Genomic DNA, 23,897 nt, shown 5'->3' on the forward strand with positions numbered 1-23,897 from the left:
GCAGGGAAGCAGGATGGGGTGGGCCGGAAACACCGTCAATGAGTCCGCAGTCTGCTCGTCCCTCACCGGTCTCCTCACCTCTCCCAGGCTCTGGAACTCCTCCGACAGGACCGCCGGGATCTTAAGACACAGGGGCGAGCCTCACCGTTGTCCTGTCCGTCGTGGTCTTCTGTATGGAGGTGGATGCGATGCGGCGAGTCCACAAGTAAATGGCGGGCTGTTTTCACCACTTGCCGGGTTCAGGCCTGTTAGTAGGCCTCAGGATTTCACTGTAGCTGTGGCCCAATTCAGTGACCAAGATGGTCAAAGTGTCCAGGGCTTAAATACAGGTGATTAGTACCCTCTAAATGTGAGGATGGGTCTGCCGGACCATTAGATTTGGCGGATTTTAACAGCTATCAGAGGAGCCTGAGGAGAGAACGTCTTGCTCCCTCTGCAGCTAGCCACGCCCCCATCGGAGCTTAAAGATTCTAATCAGAAGCTTGGTGCCATGTGCTGCACTTAAAGGAACCTATTTGTCACTGGTTTACCGTGATAGAGTATGCGGAAGGCTGCAGGGTCTGGGTTCTCATACTCCGCACTGATAAGAATCACTTCATAGTCCTACTAAAATGGTGTAAAAATTTTTTTTTTTCAGTGCAGGGGTTAATCTGCTCTGTTGAGAGCTCCTGGAGCGTTTAGGCTCTCAGCTGTGAACTGTTAGGCACTCCCATCTCTTATATGATCTGGGCCCTGGCTAGCACTCATTGTCAGAGCTAACTTATGCTGCATGGCTGGAGGTTGGTGGTGGTTATTAATGGAGAAGAAGTTTGGTGGATTTATAGACTGTTACTAGGTTTTGAATGTGATAATTCCCTTTCTTTTACTTTGGTTTAACCCCATCCTCCACTCCCCGGTGCATACCTCTGTTATGTGAGTGTATATTTGTATGTTTGGTATCTTTTGTTAGCCCTGTTCATATTACCGTACCTTGTTAGTCTGGTTGGTGTATTACGGTACACTACTCCTTTTCTTCTCTGGGTGAGGAAAGGGTGCAGACTGAGGGCTGACTCAGGAGCTAAGGTACATGGCCCCGGCCTCTTCACCATCATCAGTAATCCAGGGAACAGACTGAGCTAGGGCACCCTTAGCATTGGGGACAGGAAAGGAGCCCCTGATCCTGGGACACCCGACAACAGTCGTGACACTATCCCTGTAAAACCTGCACTCTTATAAGAACCACAGGCAGGACACCCGTGCACAGCAGGATGAGATTCCTGGGACATTCACATGTTCTACATCCAACGTTGTGGTATACAGAGTTCTGTGCACAGGGTGTCTGTCTGAGAATTGGGACAGACTGTAGATCCGACAAGACATATAAGTATAAGGTTTTCATGTGGAAAAGCAACTTCAAATCACAGAGACATAAGGGTCTGTGAATACAAACTTCAGACAAACTTTTATACTCAACATAGGGCTAAATGTGTTACAAGGATTCATGTCTTACTGCATCTGAGAAGTCTGCTCCACAAACTGCGAGGCCTTCAGAAATCTGATCTTGCTTCAATCTAAGGATAATAAAAATACACACTGCTCATCTAAATGTATTAAGGATTTATTCTGTCATTCTCTGGACTCCCTTTTTTTTTTTCCTTCAAAAATGGGAAAAAAACGAGCTTTCAGAACCAATTGCATGTAAAATCATGATGTTGTTAATTAACTAAAAAGATACACATTGCTAAAATAAAGGAAGAGACCTCTGTGAAACCTACGCATTTCAAACGCCAAACCTTCTTAATCCTGGATTTATCATGCCTGGATTAAGAACATTTGGCGTTCAAAACGCGTAGGTTTCAGAGGTCTCCTCCTTTGTTTGTAATATGTATCTTTTTAATGGATTAACAGAAACATCACCATTTTACCTGCAATTGGATCTGGATTTGGACTAAGAATTTTTTTTTTTTTTCCTTCTTTTCGAGCAGCCTTAAACTTGCACAGGTGAGTCCCATCCGAAATATGGAAGACTATAATGGTGATGAAAGAAGTCGCCTGAACACCCCAATTGAATGACATTGATCGTCCAAGTGACGTTCGTGTGAAGTTGTGTGTGTTTGTTTCTTTTTTTTTTTTGTTTTTTTTTTTTTTGACGGTGGTATGACCCAAAAATTATATAAAAAATGCCGTCATGTGATTGTGCCTTACTGATTAATCCATCTTGCAGGCCTTGTAGTTCAGCTACTTGGATACCAATGAACATGATAATTTAGTATTGCATTTGTTAAAGGCCTCCCAACTTTTATAAGTAGAATGCAGAATTCTGGAAGACCATCTTGTATATTGTAAGGCATAAACTGTAATTGTATTACAATGATGGCTATTCATTTGAAATTATTTTTGAATGTCTGACTGGCTGCGGCCTCCCCTGTTAAAGCAGCACGCCTCCTCCCTTCAATGTATTTATCCTCTTAATATATTGCAGTCATTGTATGACATAGCACTTTTACTTGCAATTCCTCATTCTGCCTTTCTACTGGACTAATTCTGCTCCCTGTAGAAACAGGAAGTCTCTTGTCCCTGCAGAAATGCTCCCCTCTTCAGCCGCTCTCTGTTCTCTCTCACCTTACAGCATCTGTATTTGTTCACCAACAATTACATTTTCCCCTTGGGGATAAGTACCGTAAATGCTCCTGTGCTCAAGAATGAGCCAAGAGATTGCGGTGGGATTATTGCTGTCATTGGCTTTTTATCTCAGGTTAGATCATCCCCATTGTAGGTGAGATTTAGGACAGCCCACGAGGACGTATATATCTCTAGGTGTGACCGCTGACTTATATCTCTATGTATTCTTCCCTTCTCAGGGCCAAGGTCAAGGACAAGATCCAGCTCATCAATAACATGCTGGATAAAGTGAATGAAATGATCATCGGAGGAGGCATGGCATTCACCTTCTTGAAAGTATTAAACAACATGGAGGTAGATTTTGTGGGACACCCCTCTCCCCCTTTCTCTCACAGAAAGCTGACCTTTTCACTTTTCTAGCTGTTGTCAAACTGCAACTTATAATATATATATCTAATTTTTTTTTTTTTTTTTTTTTTTATTTCCCAAGTCATAATTAAAGGCTGCAAAAAGCAATGGCTGTCACGGGGTGTTTGGGCGTGCTGTGCTGCACAATATTTTATTCTAAACTGCCCCAATCGGTGCTGCTTCACTTATTATGGGACACGTTTCCTTTTTTGTTCATGCCCCTCCATTCCAAAGCCATGCCAGGAGCGATTTGCATACTTCCAGCCACATTCCGACTAGACGTGTCCAGCCTTGCTAGATTTGCTTGTTTTGAGTGATGCTGAGCCATCTAGTCTGCATGTGACCACGTGTATGAAAGTTGCATCCTTACGGTCATGTGACTGCTCACTATCTGCATTGGAGAATCCTGATGGCGTTCACTGTATGGATTCACGTTCCTGCAGTCAGAGTAACTGCAGACTTGAGCCCCAAGCCTGGAAAACCCCTTTAAATATCACTTGTTACCTCCAGAGGGTCAGGCAAAACTATAACCTGGTTAGTGCTTTCACACTGTATTCTGGCACATGTAAGATGGTTCCGTTGGGGCTTATTTCTGAACCTCCCACAAAATGGGATTTGGGCGTATGCACCGACGTGACCATAGACTATAATGGTGCTGACCAAGTGAGCGTGCGCTTTGTTGTGCATTATTTTCGGGTGTGTACGCTTACTGGATGTAGACACTCAGACATAGTAGTCTGCGTCGGGGGTGTCCGTCTGGAGTAGCTGTACACACCCGAAAATGATGCCAACAGAGTGCATGTCAACACCATTATAGTTAATGGCATCATTGGTCCATACACCAGAATGCCATTTTGCAGGTAGTTTTGGACGCAAGCTCCGAAGGGACCAGCCAACAAGTGCCAGAACGCAGTGTGAAAGCACCCTTAGTCAAGGGAAAAAATGTGTTTACCCTTGTTATAAATGGCAAAAGTAGTCAGTCAGTGCAAATACCATCAGCCATCTACAGTAGGTCTTTGCATTTGGGATTCCTGCTTCTTTCCATTAATCTACACTTTATTTTATTTTTTTTTACAATTAGATCGGTACATCATTATATGATGAAGAAGGGTCAAAAATTGTGAAAGACTTAATGGCAAAGGCTGAGAAGAATGGTGTCCGGATCACCCTACCTGTGGACTTCACCACTGCTGACAAGTTTGATGAGAATGCCAACACCGGGCAGGCCAGCGTCTCCACTGGAATCCCAGCAGGATGGATGGTAAGTTCTACATGTGAATGAAGGACCCTGCCTAATTTACCCTTTAATAAAAATATATAAAAAAAAACGTTTTAATCTCCTATTAGGCTCCTTAGGTGGCCTCAGTATTGTAATATATAGTGTAAACCTCTGTCTTCTTTGAAGTTCTGCATATAGACGGGCTTCAGAGAAACTTGACGGGGGGACCTTCAGCAGGCTTACATGTATATGATGTGTTACAGGGTTCAAAACAACTGCTAACTAACAACAACCCTTTCTAAAATATAACTTTTATTAAGTTTGTCATAAAACGACCTAAATACCAAATCAGTGAAGGTGAAAACCATGTGTTAAAAAAAACACTTCATTGTATGCACTACTCTCCACTGCCATGTTATCATATATCAGTCTCCTGACGAACCTGTTTTAAAAAGAAGGGGGAAACGTGTCGAGCTTACAAGTACGAGAGTTGAATTCATCATGGCCTGTAACGCTTGGATGATGTACCATAAGCGGACAGATAAGTAAGAAACACCATAAGGACTTGTAGATTGTGAGCCCTCGCGGGCAGGGTCCTCTCTCCTCCTGTACCAGTTATGACTTGTATTGTTTAAGATTATTGTACTTGTTTTTATTATGTATACCCCTCCTCACATGTAAAGCGCCATGGAAAAAATGGTGCTATAACAATAAATAATAATGACTGATTCAGTCTTGGGGATGTTATCTGTTGGCATATAATGTGGAATTGATATTGTGGTATCCTTGTGTGGCCATATAAAGCGTTTTCCTTTGAGGAGTATCTATTACTGACTTACATGAGAGCTAACTATCCTGTACATCAGCACTTTTATCAGCACTTGTATAGTATGTGACTTTTTGCTTACTGTATATACCATGTTTTATCTGTTAATACTTCTGCATGGTACTTATTATCACTGAGGAGAGGTGATTTGAGAGCTTATGACTTTTGCCTCTGGTCGCCTTTGATATACTACAAACATGAGCAATAATACGCTTTACATACAGTAGTATTTGATTAATATGGGACATGCAGGTCTTTCGGAGATTATATATATATATATATATATATATATATATATATATATATATATATATATATATATATATATATATATATATATATATATATATATATATATATATATATATATATATATATATATTATTTTTTTTTTTTTTTTTTTTTTTTTTTAACAATATAGTAGCATATCCTGTACTTTACGTCTTATAGGGTCGGATAGGAGCGGAGAGATAGCTGACACACGAGCGGGGGTGGCGTTTCTCGTTATCTTAGGGTGCCAACCTCCGCACCTAGGTAGGTGTTCAGGTGCACATGTAAGGTTACATAGTTACATAGTTATTAAGGTTGAAGGAAGACTATATGTCCATCTAGTTCAACCCATAGCCTAACCTAACATGCCCTAACATGTTGATCCAGGTTGTATCACTCATTTCTGCACTTCAGCTGAGTCAGAATGTGGTGTTTGGAGCACCATCTAAAGCTACCACTAGGATGTGTGTGTATAGTATCTAGAAGTAACTCTCTAGTCAGCACCCAGGGCTATAATTTTAGAGGCTAGGTGTTTGTAGGGGCTACACTCCACTCTGCATGACATATTTTTTAAAGGGAACCTGTCACCCCGTTTTTTGAGATTGAGCTATAAATACTGTTAAATAGGGCCTGCGCTGTGCGTTACTATAGTGTATGTAGTGTACCCCGATTCCCCATGTATGCTGAGAAATACATTACCAAAGTCGCCGTTTTCGCCTGTCAATCAGGCTGGTCTGGTCAGGTGGGCGTGTTCACAGCGCTCTTTTCTTCCCCAGCTTTCCGTTGGTGGCGTAGTGGTGTGCGCATGTCCAGAGTTCCGACTTCCCTGCGCCCACGTGAAGACACAGCGCGCGATCTGCGCTGTAATCCCTTGCATCGGTGGGGGCGGCCATCTTCCTGGGGCCGCGCGTGCGCAGATGGAGTGCTCTGCTGCACGGGGCTTCAGGAAAATGGCCGCGGGATGCCGCGCGTGCGCATTAGAGATCGCGGCGGCCATTTTCCCAAAGCCGAGATGCAAACTCGGCTTTGGGAAAATGGCCGCCGCGATCTCTAATGCGCACGCGCGGCATCCCGCGGCCATTTTCCTGAAGCCCCGTGCAGCAGAGCACTCCATCTGCGCACGCGCGGCCCCAGGAAGATGGCCGCCCCCACCGATGCAAGGGATTACAGCGCAGATCGCGCGCTGTGTCTTCACGTGGGCGCAGGGAAGTCGGAACTCTGGACATGCGCACACCACTACGCCACCAACGGAAAGCTGGGGAAGAAAAGAGCGCTGTGAACACGCCCACCTGACCAGACCAGCCTGATTGACAGGCGAAAACGGCGACTTTGGTAATGTATTTCTCAGCATACATGGGGAATCAGGGTACACTACATACACTATAGTAACACACAGCGCAGGCCCTATTTAACAGTATTTATAGCTCAATCTCAAAAAACGGGGTGACAGGTTCCCTTTAAGCAGAGATCTGTCTTAGCCAGAAAAACAGTATACTGGCAGTATATAACACTATGAGATCAATCCGGCATCATCTTCCAAGACTTCCTAGGGTGGTTAATATATATATGTATGTGTGTATATATGTATATATGTGTATATATGTATATATATATATATATATATATATATATATATATATATATATATATATATATATATATATATATATATATATATATATATATATATATATATATATATATATATATATATATATATATATATATATATATATATATATTATATCCCGATTCTAACGCATCGTGCATGTCCCCGTAGTATATGGACAATGATGATTCCAGAATTCGCGGCAGACTGTGCCCGTCGCTGATTGGTCGAGGCAACCTTTATGACATCATCATCGCCATGGCAACCATTATGACATCTACGTCGATACTGTGCCCGTCGCTGATTGGTCGAGGCGAATTCGCGGCAGACTGTGCCCGTTGCTGATTGGTCAAGGCAACCTTTATGACATCATCGTCGCCATGCTGTGACCGTCGCTGATTGGTCGAGGCCTGGCGGCCTCGACCAATCAGACGCGGGATTTCCAGGACAGACAGACAGGAAAAACCCTTAGACAATTATATATATACTAGATTGTGGCCCGATTCTAACGCATCGGGTATTCTTGAATATGCATGTCCCCTTAGTATATGGACAATGATGATTCCAAAATTCGCGGCAGACTGTGCCCGTCGCGGATTGGTCGAGGCAACCTTTATGACATCATCGTCGCCATGGCAACCATTATGACATCTACGTCAATACTGTGCCCGTCGCTGAATCAGAGACGCGGGATGTCTACGTCCTTTATGACATCATCGTCGCTGTGCCCGTTGCTGATTGGTCGAGGACGCCAGGCCAATCACAGACGCGGGATTTCTACGTCGATGCTGTGCCGGTCTCTGATTGGTCGTGGCCTCGACCAATCAGAGACGCGGGATTTCCAGGACAGAGACAGACAGACAGAAAGAAAAACCCTTAGGCAATTATATATATATATATATATATATATATATATATATATATATATATATATATATATATATATATATATATATATATATATAATATATATATATAATTTTTTTTACATGTTTTCTTTTTTTACACCCCCGTTTTCACCTTCACTGAGTGGGTATTTAGGTTGTTTTATGACAAACTTAAGTTATATTTTAGAAAGGGTTTTTGTTAGTTAGCAGGACCTTCAGCAGGCCCATGGCTGCCATGGTAGCCCATCGATCGAATCACAAGGTGCTGATGGAGGACAGTAAGCAGACACGGCTATACATTCTCCATTTAAATGCCATTGTTGGTGATTGACTGCAGCTCGGCTCTGGCTGTTAGACACATGCTTTATATTTAAGATGCGTGTATCTGCTGCGTGCGGAGAGGGCTCAGCCTCTGAGCCCTCTCCATGCTGTTACCCTGCAGTCATGTATGTGATGTTGCATTGGGCGCTAAGAAGGCCAAAAAAAGTCTAATGGCTTATGCCCCTGGCAAGCCTAGCGGGGTGTGATCTATGGCAGGCCATTGTTGGGCCTCTAATTGCCAATAGCCATTGGCATCCTGCGATCACGCTGCGGGGAGCCAATGTCCTGATAGAGGGAGAGATCTCCCATTGTCCCTTTCCTTACATGCCATAGTCCCTATTGTAAACCCTGCACTTGCATATGGGGAAACTTTGTAAGGCTAGGGTCACATTGCGTTAGCGCAATCCGCTAGCGCTAAACGGATTGCACTAACGCAATGTTTTTTTATGGGGCCGCGTTCGGGGTCGCGGTAACGTCCCCGCTCTCGCAGATCCCCGATCTGCGAGAGCGGGGAACCGACCGCGGGCGCGCCTCGGACGCTGCAAGCAGCATCCGCGGCGCGCCAGGAATCTCCGGCGCGTCGCTAGCGCGTGCCGAACATGGCACGCGCTAGTGTAGCGCGTTCCAATTAGCGTGAATGGGCGCGTTAAAGGCCGCGTTGCACGGCGTTAATTTCGCCGTGCAACGCTGTCCGTTTAACGCGGTCCCATAACGCAATGGGAACCCAGCCTTAAGCGAGCTTGTGATTTGGGACCAGTATGCAGCAATCGTGTCTACACAGACCTGACACTTGGCTTTGCGCAGGATCCATGTAATGAGTCTGTGCCTCTGAGTTTTCCCCTCCAGAAGCAATAAGTCTGTGGGAGAACATTGCCATAATGTGCACACTATGAAATGTATGGAGCCTGAAGAAGAGTGCTTGCCTCTGTATACAGCAGGAGGTATATTATGGCCCCCCAGGAGACTATTGGTGATACGTTACAGATGTTTAGCACTGGTTATACAATAACCCCAAATATTAGCGCACTGTTTACAGAGGGGGTCCTAATCATTTTTGGTGACTGTCATGTAGTGCGGATTTTGTAAATTCTCTCGGTTTACAGGGTCTTGACTGTGGTCCAGAAAGTATGAAGCAGTTTGTGGAAGCCGTGGGAAGAGCCAAGCAGATTGTGTGGAACGGCCCCGTCGGTGTGTTCGAATGGGACAAGTTTGCCAAAGGAACTAAAGCCGTTATGGATAAAGTGGTGGAAGTCACAGGAAAGGGCTGTATAACCATCATCGGTGAGATGGCTATTGTAGGCTTTCTCTATAAATTGATTTTATTTTTGTTTTTTTTTTTGTTTTTTTTATTGAAAGCTACAATAGTGATGGTTTGTCCTTGCGCGAGGTAAGGAGTATGCAGGACATAGTGTGACAACCAGCTATCCGGTGGAAGTGCCAAGAAATGGACGCCCACTAATCTAATATCAATCCCCTTTCCGAAGGATTGACAATTGCTAATTGTAAATCTTGAGAAACTCTTAAAGGGGTTCTGTGAGAAATGTAATAATACCTTTTTTATTTAGCATCAAATTATGCTTTAGTACATTTTGTCCATATTTTCAAGATGGCCGCCACCACCTATTTCAGTGTGGAAATAGTTTTAGGCCATGTTCACACTTTGCGGTGTGCTCTGCAGGTTTATCCCGCAGCGGATTTGATAAATCTGCAGGGCAAAACCGCTGCGGTTATCCCTGCAGATTTATCGCGGTTTGTTCCGCGGTTTCCACTGCGGGATTACTCCTGTACTATTGATGCTGCATATGCAGCAATATGCAGCATCAATAGTAATGATAAAAATAATAAAAATTGGTTATACTCACCCCCTCTGATGTCCGGATCTCCTGGGCGCTGCACCCGGCGGTCCGGTTCCAAAGATGCTGTGCCGAGAAGGACCTTCGTGACGTCACGGTCATGTGACTGCGGCGTCATCACGGTCATGTGACCGCGACGTCACCACAGGTCCTGCTCGCACAGCAAACCGAAGACCGGACGGCCGCGGGCTGCGCTGAGAGGTGAGTATAACATCATTTTTTATTTTAATTCTTTTTTTTTTTTTACACTATTTATGCTTCCCAGGGCCTGGAGGAGAGTCTCCTCTCCTCCACCCCGGGTACCACCTGCACATTTTTCCGCTTACTTCCCGCAACGTGGGCACAGCCCCATGCGGGAAGTAAGCGGTTCAATGCATTTCTATGGGTGCAGAATCGCTGCGATTCTGCACAAAGAAGTGACATGCTGCGGGTTTTAAACCGCTGCGTTTCTGCGCGGTTTTTCCCGAAGCATGTGCACAGCGGTTTGCGGTTTCCATAGGGTTTACATGTTAATGTAAACGCTATGGAAACTGCTGCGGACCCGCAGCATCAAAATCGCCGCGGATCCGCGGTAAAAACCGCAAAGTGTGAACATGGCCTTAGATGTCAGAGGACATGCAGGAAGATAAGTTTTGTGAAGCACATCTGCTGGAGACAGACTTCATGTCAGACCGGAGTCCTGGCAGGCATCTTGAACTTGTTTCTTCAGTCAGCCTGACAGGACCACTAAAGGACAAGGGGAAAACGCCATATTTCTTTTTAATCTTCACCTCAGTCAACCTGACAAGTGCAAGGCGGGGATGATGGGAGACAGCACTGAGAAGACTGAACAAACCATGCAAACCGTCTTCAACTGGCCAGGCATTTCTGTTCGGTGGCTGTGTGTTAATTAAAAATAAAATATATAATTTTACATTACCTACAATATAACACATTTTTAGTCAGGATAATGTATAACATTTATTGTACACACAGATGATTTTATGTTCTTATGTTTCTGGGGTGCACTAGATGCAGCACATCTTTCTACTACATAAAGGCAGTTTCTAATGAATTTACGCTGGGGATACACAAAGCCCTAGCACCTCGCCTCCCCATTCACCTGTGATGTACCCGCGGCACATAGTGACGGCTGTGTCGTGATATGGCCGTGCAGCCCCTGCCTTCTTCTCCACCTTCTGTTACTTACTGTTTTTCCTCTGCCCACAGGTGGAGGAGACACAGCAACCTGTTGTGCAAAATGGGACACTGAAGACAAAGTGAGCCACGTGAGCACTGGAGGAGGCGCCAGTCTGGAGCTGCTGGAAGGTAATGAGCAGTGTCCCCATGTGAATGTGTTCTTGCCTCCTATGAGGGGATAAGAATATCATTTGCCAGTACATAAGTCATGAGCTGTTCCCTCTGCAGTGGCCTCGGCCTCGCCAGGTATTGCATTGGCACTAGAGATCAGCAAACTGATTCTTAAAGAATCTCATTCTGATGAAACCAGATCTTCCAAGATTAGATGTACACAGATTTTGCAAAGTGGCCGCCATCCAGCTGGTCTCTTTATTAAAGGGCTTGAAAATTGACAGTAGATTAAACTTGCTTGTCACTCGCTGCCACGATCTCGTGGGGTGTATCGAGGCATCGTCTACTCCTGAAGATCATACTCCTTTCCTAAATTTATGAAGCTTTGGGGCCTAGAGAGACCTCAGAGGATTAAAAAATATATATATAAATAAATACAAAAAAATATTTTATATATATATATATATATATATATATATATATATATATATATATATATATATATATATATATATATATATATATATATATATATATATATATATATATATATATATATATATATATATATATATATATATATATATATATATATATATATATATATATTGGAGCAGATTTAAATTGGACCAAATCATATTCAGGTCAATCTGCCTAAAAGTGTTTTTTTTTTTTTTTTTAATTTGTGAGTTTCACTAATCACTAATCTGTGGCATGTAATGCTGTATATTCCCTGTTGGTAAAGGTCTGAGCTGACTGGTTTTCTGTTCTGCTTCTTGTAGGTAAAGTCCTCCCTGGTGTGGATGCGCTGAGTAACGTGTAACCATTGAGTAAAATGGAATTGGAAACCATCTTGAGTGAGAACGGTTGGGGTCATGTCCTTGGGAATAAAAGTTGGCACCGCAAGCACTTTTACCCTTAAATCCTACGGTTCTTGCCCAAACAGTTATCAAGATCTTCACTTGACAGCCTTGGTGCATTGCAGTCTGTCAGTAGTGAAAGGGTGCACCCTCTCTCCCCAATTTCCGTCTTGTCTGGACCGAACATGTTGCAGTGTGTACTAGGCCCCTCGTGTGCGGTGTACATTACTTTGCTCCTAGATGTATATATATTTCCCTGTAGATGTCGTCTGTGGGGTCCGTGCTATTCATCACATGTTAAATGTATTCACTGTTTACATAAACTACATTGGCTCCCCCAGTACAATCTGCTCAAAATAAAGATCTACACCTTTCATCCTGGCTAGCGGTCATTTCTATGATGGCATAGATGCTTATATATCTGAAATATCAATATACACTCATCGACATTTGAACTTGAAACAAATTGAAACAACAAGAAAACAAAGTTGTGGAATTATTGAAATCACAGGATCGATATAATGAAAATTTTCAATCATTTATAGGTCTCAATGTATTGAGTATGAGCTCCGTGTTCAGAAATCCCTGCGTTTACAACTTTGTTTACAACGCGGTTATTAATGAGTATGAGGAAAGTTCTGCCACACTGGGCGCAGTTGGGCAAATCAAGATCCTCTGCTGGCAGATCCTTTTGCAGATGCCAACCAATGGCGTTTCAGATGTGCTCAATGGGAGACAAGTCTTGAGATGCTGCATGCCATGGTAGTGCATTTAGGTCACGCAGGCTTCTCACAGCAGCACGAGCAACATGTGTGGCCAGGGCTTGTTGTCATGAAATAATTGCTCCTTGGACACTTTCACTTACCCATGTAAATGCCTTTCTCCGTGGCATTGGCCACATCGTATCCTGACAAATATCCAGCTATCATTACGTTCAAGACACTGTTGGATGTTTTAGACTTGGTATGGCACATCAAATTTCATTTGCTGGACAGAATGGATCACTACTGGTGATGAGTGAAAGTTCTCGGATAACATCTTATCCGATCATGCTCGGGTGTTATCCGAGAATTTGGGGGTGCTCGTATATTATGTTAGAGTCCCTGCGGCTGCATGATTTGTGGTTGTTAGGCAGCCTCAACACATGCGTGAAATCATTCGTTCATCGCTGATCACTGCACTGTCTGACAAGACCTCATGGGCAATGCCATGGAGAGACTTTCACAAGGGAATGTCACACCAGTCCTTCTACTGGGATTATGGTGTGGGGTGGTGTGATGTATGGTAGATGGACTCCAGTCTCCATTCCAGGTTGCATTAATTTGGTGGTGGTACGGCCATTTCTCCAGAGAGTCCCATGAGTTGTTTTTCCCACACAACAATATTGGGCTATATATTGCCTGCATGGTCTAAAAGTGTTACTATCATCTGCTTTGTCTCCAGACTTGTCTTTTATCGTCCGCATCTAGGACGCCATTGGATGGCAATTGCAGAGGGAGCTGCCAGCAGAAGATCTTGATGAATTCTGTACCCAAGTGCATTCAGCATGGTAGAACATTCCTCAGGCAACCATTAATAACCTCATTGATGGCAGCCAAGGCATACAAGTGTGGAGATTTAAATAAATGGCACTCACACTTGATCTTCAATAAATTGAGATTTTGTCCCTCAATCCTGTGATTTCCATAATTCCACGGTGTTTAATTTTTAGTATTGTAATTGTAATGTTGAGCGTATAACAGCATGGGTTAGTGGAATTGCCATCGCATGGACACCATAGTGGACTTTAAACAAAGTAGCCTTGGTCAAAAATTAAAAGTGGGGTCCCCAAATACTAACATTTTGCACCATCACACAACCATTTTTGATGTATCTACATGAGCTGACTTCAAACCGCAAAAAAAGCACAATCAACTGTATTTCAGTCAATCATTGCTGGTTTACTGACCAAGAATGATGTGGACAGAACGATCGCTAATAGATCAATCTGTCCCCATACTCTATTGTTATCGGCAGCACAACTCCAGTTTACACCAGGTGATGTGCTGCCAAGAACAATTTTTTTTTTTTTTCCCCCTCTATCGCTTCATTGGGGGACACAGGAACCCATGGGTGTATGCTGCTGCTGTCACTATGTAGAAAAAAGGTTCGCTCCTCCTCCACAGTGTACACCCCACCAACAGGAACTAGGACGGTAATGGGTCAAAATTCGCCAAAAAAAGAACATAACTTGGGTGGTGTGTCACCTTGAGAAAAAAACCATAATTTTGCGACATGTATAGTTTATTTTTTCTTATTTATTTATTTTTTTTTCGCTTTCAAAATATTTTATTGGGTTTTCAACATTAATAGGGAGGTGGGGAGGGGAATTGGGGGGGGGGGGGAGAGGAAAGGTGAAGGGGGGAGGGTAGGGAAGGGGTAAAGGGGGTAAGGATAGGGAAAAGGGAGGGAAAAATCAAACCCCCTGACAATGAGGGGGGGGGGAGAAGAACAGAACCATTTTCACATTTGAAGTGCAAATATATAATAAATTGCAGGAACTATGTACAGAAACAGAATATTGATGAACTTGTGAAATAGCATTAATGTCACAAACGGCGTGAAATTTGACTCTTTATGAGTCGCAAAAAGCATCAGAAGCAGTAGAACTTTTTATGATGTGTGTAAGAGCAGTAAAAACACAAAACGGCAGAATATTGACTCTTTATGAGTCGACAACAGCACCAAAGACAGTAGGACTATTTTATGCTAGGCAAATGGAGCATGAACTTGACTGGTGTTCAGGTGATAGGTGTAGGAAATTGCTGATCCCAACTGGACCACTTTTTTGCGAACTTTAGGTACTGGTTGTTAGCAATTGCGAAGTAGGACTCGTGGGATCTATGTAGAGAGATCCTTAAGATGATGTCTTTTGTTGATGGGGTTTGTTGGGTTTTCCAAAGTGAGGCAATAAGGTTTTTTACGACTAAGCAGATGTGTTACCAGTAGTTTTTGATTATGTTCCAGCTGACCGAGTCCAAGAGATAACAAAGCCCCTTGGGGCTTCAAGTCAAAGGGTGTACTAGTAAGTTTGATGATTTCTTTAGATATTTTTTTCCATAAGGAATTTACCGCGGGGCAGCTCCAAAATATGTGCATAATGTCTCCTCTTTGGCCACAGCCTCTCCAGCATTTAGCAGAGTTTATGGTGTCTATGTGCGCCAGTCTGCTGGGGGTGTAGTACCATCTTGATACTACCTTGAAGTGTGTTTCTTGTAGGGCCATTGAGAGGGTGGACTGGTAAGAGGTGGTGAGAGCCTCTTCCCCCTCTTCGATACTATAAGTGCTTTTTAAATCTTGTTCCCACTTAGACATTGGGGGACTTTTAGAGAGAGTAAAGTCTGAGTTGAAATTGCTATAAATGAATTTGTGGCTCCAAAATATGCAATGTCCAATGTTGCTTAGAAGTTTAATAGATGTTTCTGATAATTTAGGTCTCCTCCCCATAAAAGATCCTATGTTTTTCTTGAGTATCAGAAACTCTAGGAAAGAGGATGGATGAGTGCCATATTGGCATTTCATATTTTGGAAGCTTATAAAGGTCTCACCTGAGTGTATGTCCTCAATTTTCTTTATTTTTGAGTCTGACCAAATTTTTGGGAGAGTTTGGCCAATTATGGAATAGGCCAAGGAGATGGGAATGTTTCTTAAGATAGTTGAGTGTTTAAGGCCTTTCTTTTGGTATGATAATTTTTTTCAAGCTGAGGCTGTTGCCTGGAAGATGGGGTGAGAAACTGAATCTGGGAGGTTGCCAAATATTGATTTGTATATAACCGATTTTGGGTGGCGATTGTTGTTTAGTGCTGTCTCAAGATCGAGCCATACTGGCGGGTTGGAGTTCTGCAGCCAGTAGATACTCTGTTTTATAAGCAGGGTGTGGTAGTGGGCTTTTATGTTTGGGATATTAATCCCTCCGTTTATTTTTCTTTTAAAAAGAGTTTGGGTGGCGGATCTTGGCTTTTTTGAATTCCAAATAAAGGTTTTTATCTGTGCATGCAGGTGTGTAAAACTGATGTCTGGAAATGGCAGGGGGACACACCTCAGGATGTATAGAAGTCTGGGTAGGATGAATAGTCCCATTGTCAGCACTCTGCCCCACCATGATAGTGTGTTATCCCTATGTGTTATGGTTTCCTTGTTTAGTATTTCTTTCAGTAGGTTAAAGTTTGATTTTATTGTCCCTTTAGTTGTTTTATTTATTATGATGCCTAAGTAAGTGAGTTCTTTTTCACACCAGTTTAGGGTTGTTAGGTTTCTTATGGTTTGGGTTTGGACTTCACTAAGACCTATTGGGAGTATATTGGACTTAGCTTTATTAATTTTAAAGTTTGAGAATGTGGAGAATCTTTCAATAGTTTGGAGTGCTTCGGGAATTGAGGTTTCTGGGTTGGAGAGGGATAGAATAATGTCATCTGCGAAGAGGGAAATTTTGTGGTGTCTAGTGGGTGTGGAGATGTCTGAGATTTTGTTATTGGATCTTATAATTTCTGCCAATGGTTCAATAACTAGGTTAAATAGGATCGGGGAGAGTGGGCAACCTTGTCTAGTGCCGTTCCTGATACTGAAGGGGTCCGAAATTTGACAGTTGCAGTAGACGCTGGCCTTAGGATCGGAGTATAAGGCCATTATGTGTGATGTCAAGGGTTTGTCGAAGCCAAATTTGTTTAGACATTCTCTCAAAAAATCCCAATCCACTCTGTCGAAGGCCTTTTCAGCATCAAGCGACAGTAGTGTTATGGGGATTCCTTGTTTCCTGGCCCAGCTTGTGATATTAATGATTCTTCTGGTTGCGTCCGCTGGTTGCCTACCTCTCACAAATCCCATTTGGTCTTTAGGATCGGCCTGGTTATTCCAAGGTTGATTCCAATCTGCAAGGATTTTTGAATAAATCTTGACATCGACATTTATTAGTGAGATAGGTCTAAAATTCTCCATGGCCTCAGGATCTCCTTTTAATTTGGGGATAATCGATATTGTGGCCGCTAACATTACTGTGGGGAAGGAGCCGCCATGGAAGATGAAGTTGAAAACCTCTGCTAGATGTGGGGAAAGATTTTTTGAGAAAGTCTTATAGTATGCATTTGAGAATCCATCGGGGCCTGGGGACTTGTGAAGGCCAAACCCTTTGATAGTATTTTCTATTTCGTCAGGCGTTATAGGGGCTTTGAGGGCAGTAAGTTCTTCTAGGGTTAGGGTGGGTAGGTTTATTTGTTTTAGAAATTCTTTGATTTTGTCTATTTTGTCCAATTTGTCTGTGGAGTCGTTATTTTGGGGGTTTATGTTGTATAACTTGGTGTAGAATGCTGCAAATTCATTTGCTATCTCATTTGGGTGGGAAATTTTTCCTGTCCCATCTAGCTTGTTAATTCTGTTGATTCTACTTTTGGTTCTGTTCTTTTTTTATTTTGATGGCCATATATTTGGTAGGTTTATTGTGGGATGTGTAAAATTTGTAGTTTGACATTTTTACAATGTTGTCATATGGCGAAAATAGTCTCTCTGAGTTCTGATCTTAGTTTGGAAAGCTCTTTTTGGGTGTTCTGAGGGGCTGTGTTATTATTTAGTATATTATTTTCTAGTGTCCGAATTTTGTTGGATAAGTCTTGAATTTTTTTCTTAGACTCCTTTTTTTCCCTGGATGCCATTCCAAGCAACAGTCCTCTGATTACCGCCTTGTGTGCGCACCAATTGATGCAGGGATTGGTTGACTCTGGTTTGTTAACCTCAAAGTAATTATTTATTGCGCTTTGTATTATGCTTTTATTGGTTGGATTATGAAGGATTTTGGTGCTGCATCTCCATAGTCTGGCATTTAGGAGGGGGGGACCTATTGTGAGTTTCCCGTAAACCGGAGCATGGTCCGAAATTGTCCTAACTCCAATTGAGATTTCCTCAATTTTTGTCAGGGAGTGTATGTCTGTGACAATTAAGTCTATTCTCGAGGCCGTTTGATGTATGTCCGAGAAGTGTGTGTATTCTTTAGAGTTGGCGTTAAGGCACCTGAAACTGTCAAATAATTTGTTGTTGTCTAGCCAGTTATTGAGGCAGTCATTGGTGGGCCTATTTTTGGAGGAAGAGTCCAACCTGTTTTCCGGGGTGACATTGAAGTCACCCAGCAGAAACAGATTGCCTCTCCTGACCTCTTCGATTTTTTTCATAATTTTGTTCAGGAATGGGACTTGGCCAACATTTGGGGCGTAAATGTTTGCTATCGTACATTCCTGTTCGTTGATTTTACAAATGAGTATGTGGAAGCGGCCTTTTTTATCCTTAAGTTCACCCAGGGTCTCAAACGGGATTGAGCTCTCAATCAATGTTAGGACTCCTGCTCTTTTCTTTGAATTACAAGATTCGAATGTGTGGGAATTTGTGGTGTTTAAAATAAGGGTGGTTACCTTCCAGGAATTTGGTTTCCTGTAAGCAGATAATGTTGGCCTTGGACTCGGTCAGCTCCCTCCACAGTGCGTGTCTTTTTCTTGGGTTGTTGAGCCCTCACATTGTAAGAGGTCAAGTTCAGCTCCATTATGTGTTTTTACTGAGTGACTGAAAAATAGGGATAAAGGGTTAGTAGGTATTAAGAGAGATTACAGTTATTGAAACGACTATAACTTGGGTTAACTATAATACAATTTTCAGATTTTGGTGTCAGTTCCTGAAAGAGAAAAAATGGTTAGTCCTGTTTATTAATGTAGGATAAATGGACAGGTAGACCCAAAGGGATGCTACCACCTCTCGACGTGGATACTCCTGTGGGAAAGAGAAACAGGGACAACATCCTAAAAGCGGTAAGTTCTAACCATCCATCCCCAGACAGTGACTTTAGAGTCATATTTCAATTTTAGTCTCTAGTGGGGATGTCCTTGATTGAGTGAATGAAATCCATTCCATCGTTAGGTGTGTAGAATGGAATGGTCCGCCCTCTAAAGTTCAATAGTAGTTTTAAAGGAAAACCCCATTTATAGGGGATGCCCTTTTCCCTGAGAAATGAGGTCACCTTGTTAAATTCTTTGCGACCTTCCAATGTTTCTTTAGATAGGTCCGGAAAGACTTTCAGGTCCTTGTAGGGTTCTGGGAAGTACTTGTTCTTTCTAAGATAGTCCATAATTTTTTCTTTGGTTTGAAAGAAGTGGATTCTTAGAATGGTGTCCCTTGGCACATCAGAAGCGATTTTAGGGGGACGGGGGAGTCTATGTGCTCTATCGATTATGAGGTCAGAGGGGGACAGCTCCGGGATAGCTGTTTTAAAAATGTCCTGGATATGTTGTGTGAGATCTTCTTGCTTAACTGATTCCGAAATCCCTCTGATTTTTATGTTATTACGACGCCCCCTATCCTCGATGTCTGCCATTTTGATTTTTAGTTTGTGAATCTCTGCTGAAAGGTACTCTAGATCTACAGAAGATTCTGCGGCTCCCCTTTCTATTTTCTGGATTCTTCTTTCGTGATTCTCCACTTGTTTATTGATTTTGTCGCACATCATGTCGAATTCTTCTCTCCATTCTTGTCTTTGAATTTTGAATTCATCTTTGATCATTGATCTGAATTCCTCAATCATATTTGGTTGTGTTCCTTGGTTGTGTAGGTTTATTCCTGCTTGGGCACGAGGTGGGCTCTCTCTTCTGAGTCTTTGTTTTTCAGGGCTTTGGTTGGGGCTGCAGTCATTGTAGGATTCATCGGAGTCACTAGTGTTTTTTAGGTTTACGTATTTTTCGCCCACTGCACCTGGCATACTTCTTTTTGAGGAAAGGGAGGAGTCCATTTTTTCCAACTGGTGGGGATTTTCATCTTTTTTTGTTTTTCTTCTAACTGTTGGTTGCTGGTTCACGTCTCTCTGAGGCGATCTGGATCTTGCTCTGATGGGACTAATGAGGTTTGCTTGATCCTTGTGAGGTTTGTGGCTGCTATATGTTTTGTTTTGTTTAGCAGCATTTTGTGCTTTTGGAGATTGTTGGGACTGTGAGAGCCCTTTAGATCTAGAGAAACTCATGGTGGTTGGATTGAGTTGGCTGGGTAATTATAGGATAGTACCGGGGGGATCCGGTGTGGGAGCCGCCGCTTTTGAGTGTCTTTTAGCGGGAATTATGTGGCTCAGTGGTCCTTATATGGGTCTGTGTGAGAAACAGTAAGGCCACTAGATGATCTGTGGGATTGTCTTAAGAAGTCTCTCAGTGCGTTGTAATTAGTACTCTGTAGCGGTAGAAATATGGCGCTGGAGCCTCACGGGGTTTTCAGGGCGCTGGTGCGTTATATTGTGCTGAGGCGTCTTCTATTGGACGCTTGGTACGTCTGGGGTAGGTCACTGTAACGCTATGGATGTGATGCTGGAGCTTTAAGAATATGCCTCAGTGCGCTATATTTATTGCGTTGTGGCGGTGGAATTGTGGCGCTGGAGCGTCCTGAATAAGGATGTGGAGCGCAGGAGCGTAGCGGATGCTGCGGTCACGATGCTGGCCGGGGCGCTGAGATCTGTGCTGCAGCTCGTGCGACGCTACAGCTGCCTGGCTATATAGGACTAATGGCTGGGAGTTGGGAGCTGAAGGAGGAGGGGATCTCTTACCTCCTATCCGGGTAGCTCCGGTTGTGCCTGTGTCTGCCGGTCCGGGTGCTGGGGGATGCTTCTGAAGGAGCTCCCATGCGGCCGCAGTGTCTGGGTGAGTAGACGGTCTCTCCCCCGCTTATTATGACACTCACTCCAGCGAGTAGAGGAAGGAGGGGGGAGAGAGGCCGTTTCCCGCCGCTGCTGTTCGCCCCGCTGTCAGGGGGCTCCGACGCTGCTGGATCCCCGCTCCGGTCGGGGTCCCGGGTCACTTCCCCGTCGGGTCTGGTGGCAGTGGGATCAGCGATCGCTGTTGCAGCGGCTGACACTGTGTCCGGTCTCGGCGTGAGCTGCGGGCTTTAGTCTCCCGCTCGCCGCTGCCGGATGCAGTACAGGAGGGGGGGGAAGGCGCTACTCCGGCGGCTCTGCAGCGGTCGGGGTCGCGAGTCACTTCCCCGTCGGGTTCGGCGGCAGTGGGTTCGGCGATCGCTGTTGCAGCGGCTGACACTCTGTCCGGTCTCGGCGTGAGCTGCGGGCTTTAGTCTCCCGCTCGCCGCTGCCGGATGCAGTACAGGAGGGGGGGAAGGCGCTACTCCGGCGGCTCTGCAGCGGTCGGGGTCGCGAGTCACTTCCCCGTCGGGTTCGGCGGCAGTGGGTTCGGCGATCGCTGCTGCAGCGGCTGTCTCTCTGTGCCCGGTCTCGGCTTGTGCTGCGGGCTTTAGTCACCCGCTCGCCGCTGCCAGGTGCGGTGCAGGAGGGGGGAAAGCGCTACTCCGGCGGCTCTGCAGCGGCTGATCCTCTTTATTGCGCCGGGCCCCGCTGTGGCAGTGCCGGTGTCCGGAGCTTTACCGCCACTTCTCTGCCTTTGGCGGTGTGTGCTGCGGGCTTTGGGCACCCGCTCACCGCCGCCAGGTGCCGAGGAGGAGGGAGGGAGACGCTTCAATGGCGGCTCTGCCGCGGCTGTCTCGCCTTGTTACGGCGGTCCCACTGTCAGGGGAGTCTTGTTAATTAGCCTCTCTTCAGCCTTATCTTGGCCCTGGAGGGACCTCGCTGTGCCTGGGGAGGTGTGGTGACGCAGTGGTAGAGCTGCAGCCGGCCGGCTGTAGAAATTTAGGCCCAGGCCTCAGATTTGTGTTATAGGCCTCGATTTTAAAAGTCCTCCAAAATGAGAAATATAGGTCTGGAAAGGGACTAGGCTGTATCCTGGACCAATCCTGAGTGTTTTTGGGGCTGGATGGCTAGAATTTAGTCGGTTTGTTGCTGGATTGGGATGCTTTCCCTTGGAGCTCCAGACTCTACGTCCTCATACTGTGAGCTCAGGGGGCGGAGTCTCGACATGTATAGTTTAAATAACAAATATGTATAACTAGATGGCAGCCCGATTCTAAAGAGCTAATGTCCGGAGCTAAGTGACGTCAACAGTGTCCAGTGTCTGATTGGTTGCCGCCTGCTGCGAGCGACCAATCAGAAACGTGCCGTACTGTGACACACTCCGCCCGCCATTTTGGTGTGATTTTTGAATTTTTACCTCACAGCAAGTTTCTACTGCGTGGAGGCGGGCCCAGTGACGTTGCTCTTCAAGCTCCTGCCGAATTTCGTCAAAAAAATGATAATACCATTTACCAAAACTATATATATTTAGTTGTGAAGTGGTTCAGTGACATTTTCACACCAATTTTGAACTTTTGTTTGGTGTTTTCTCCATATACTGCCTATTATTTTTGTTCTTTCTTACTATTATTTATTAATTGTATTATTCTTACATTTGAATAAATAAAGTATATATGGATTCTAGACTCCCGATTCTTTAGAATCGGGCTGCCATCTAGTTAATAAATAATAGTAAGAAAGAACAAAAATAATAGGCAGTATATGGAGAAAACACCAAACAAAAGTTCAAAATTGGTGTGAAAATGTCACTGAACCACTTCACAACTAAATATATATAGTTTTGGTAAATGGTATTATCATTTTTTTTACGAAATTCGGCAGGAGCTTGAAGAGCAACGTCACTGGGCCCGCCTCCACGCAGTAGAAACTTGCTGTGAGGTAAAAATTCAAAAATCACACCAAAATGGCGGGCTGAGTGTGTCACAGTACAGCACGTTTCTGATTGGTCGCTCGCAGCAGGCGGCAACCAATCAGACACTGGACACTGTTGACGTCACTTATCTCCGGACATTAGCTCCGGACATTAGCTCCGGACATTAGCTCCGGACAAAGCCACGGAAGTTGGCACAAATTGCAGGAAGTAGTATTCTAGGCAATTATATATTAGATTATTTAACTTACCTGCTTAGTGACTACTTTGTTCATCAGTCAGTTGGTTTCTTTTGTTGGTCTTGCTATTATTTAACTTGTGTGGGGTGCCGTGAACTAAGATAAGTGAGGGGGAGGGGGAATTCTTCCAGTGATGGCGAACCTCTGGCACTCCAGCTGTTGCAAAACTACAATTCCCATCATGTCTTCACAGCCAAAGCTTTTGCTTTGAATGGCCAGGCATGATGGGAATTGTAGTTTTGCAACAGCTGGAGTGCCACAGGTTCGCCATCACTGATTTTTAGTGACTTTTTTGTTGCTGAATTAGCTAAATGTTCAATTGAAGGTTGGTATTTTGTACACTTCAAGCCCAAGCAAGCGCTACTAAGTTCATCTGTCAATCTGTTTCTTTTGTTGGTTTTGATATTATTTAATGCTGAGAATAAGGTCTCACAAAAGTAGGTAGAGGGAAAAATAGTGAGTAAAGCCATTGCTATATTTTTCAGGGTGCTAAGTGTCTGGTAACCTATTCCAGGCACTCCAAATTTCCTGTTCATAGTGGCACTCCTCTTGATTCTCCAAGCGGCACCTTTCTAGATTCTCAAGCTTTGACCTCAAGTCAACAAACACCTGAGCCCAGATGCTGTCCTGAAATTCTGCAAGTTGCATCTCCAAATCATCAATTTGTATCCACTGGAAACCATTTAATTCCAAACTACTGTAGACTACTACATCAGGATACTTAATTATTTTCATGGTCTGTTCTAGGCTTCTAAATTGATTAAATCTATCACTTAACTGGTCAGGTAACGAGTCTAAAACATGCTGGTACTTTATATGCAAGGGTTCCATTTCATTTTGTACAGCTGCACTGGCCTTCTCAAAATACTTTGGTACTCGAGGAAAATACTTAGAAGTT

General features: G+C 43.9%; 1 protein-coding gene across 1 annotated transcript in view; it reads left to right on the top strand.

Moving 5' to 3' along the window:
- The window catches only part of LOC138662019 (phosphoglycerate kinase), a 34,576-nt gene extending 22,056 nt beyond the window's left edge, over positions 1-12,520 (top strand). The window contains exons 7-11 of the mRNA XM_069747112.1: positions 2,841-2,955; positions 4,091-4,270; positions 9,245-9,422; positions 11,204-11,302; positions 12,067-12,520. Of these exons, the coding sequence (XP_069603213.1) occupies positions 2,841-2,955; positions 4,091-4,270; positions 9,245-9,422; positions 11,204-11,302; positions 12,067-12,107 (613 nt within the window). The 3' untranslated portion in view covers positions 12,108-12,520. The remainder of the gene's footprint in view (positions 1-2,840; positions 2,956-4,090; positions 4,271-9,244; positions 9,423-11,203; positions 11,303-12,066) is intronic.
- Positions 12,521-23,897: the final 11,377 nt, after the last annotated feature.

The sequence above is a fragment of the Ranitomeya imitator genome, chromosome 2 (genome assembly GCF_032444005.1).
Source record: "Ranitomeya imitator isolate aRanImi1 chromosome 2, aRanImi1.pri, whole genome shotgun sequence".
Classification (NCBI taxonomy): domain Eukaryota; kingdom Metazoa; phylum Chordata; class Amphibia; order Anura; family Dendrobatidae; genus Ranitomeya; species Ranitomeya imitator.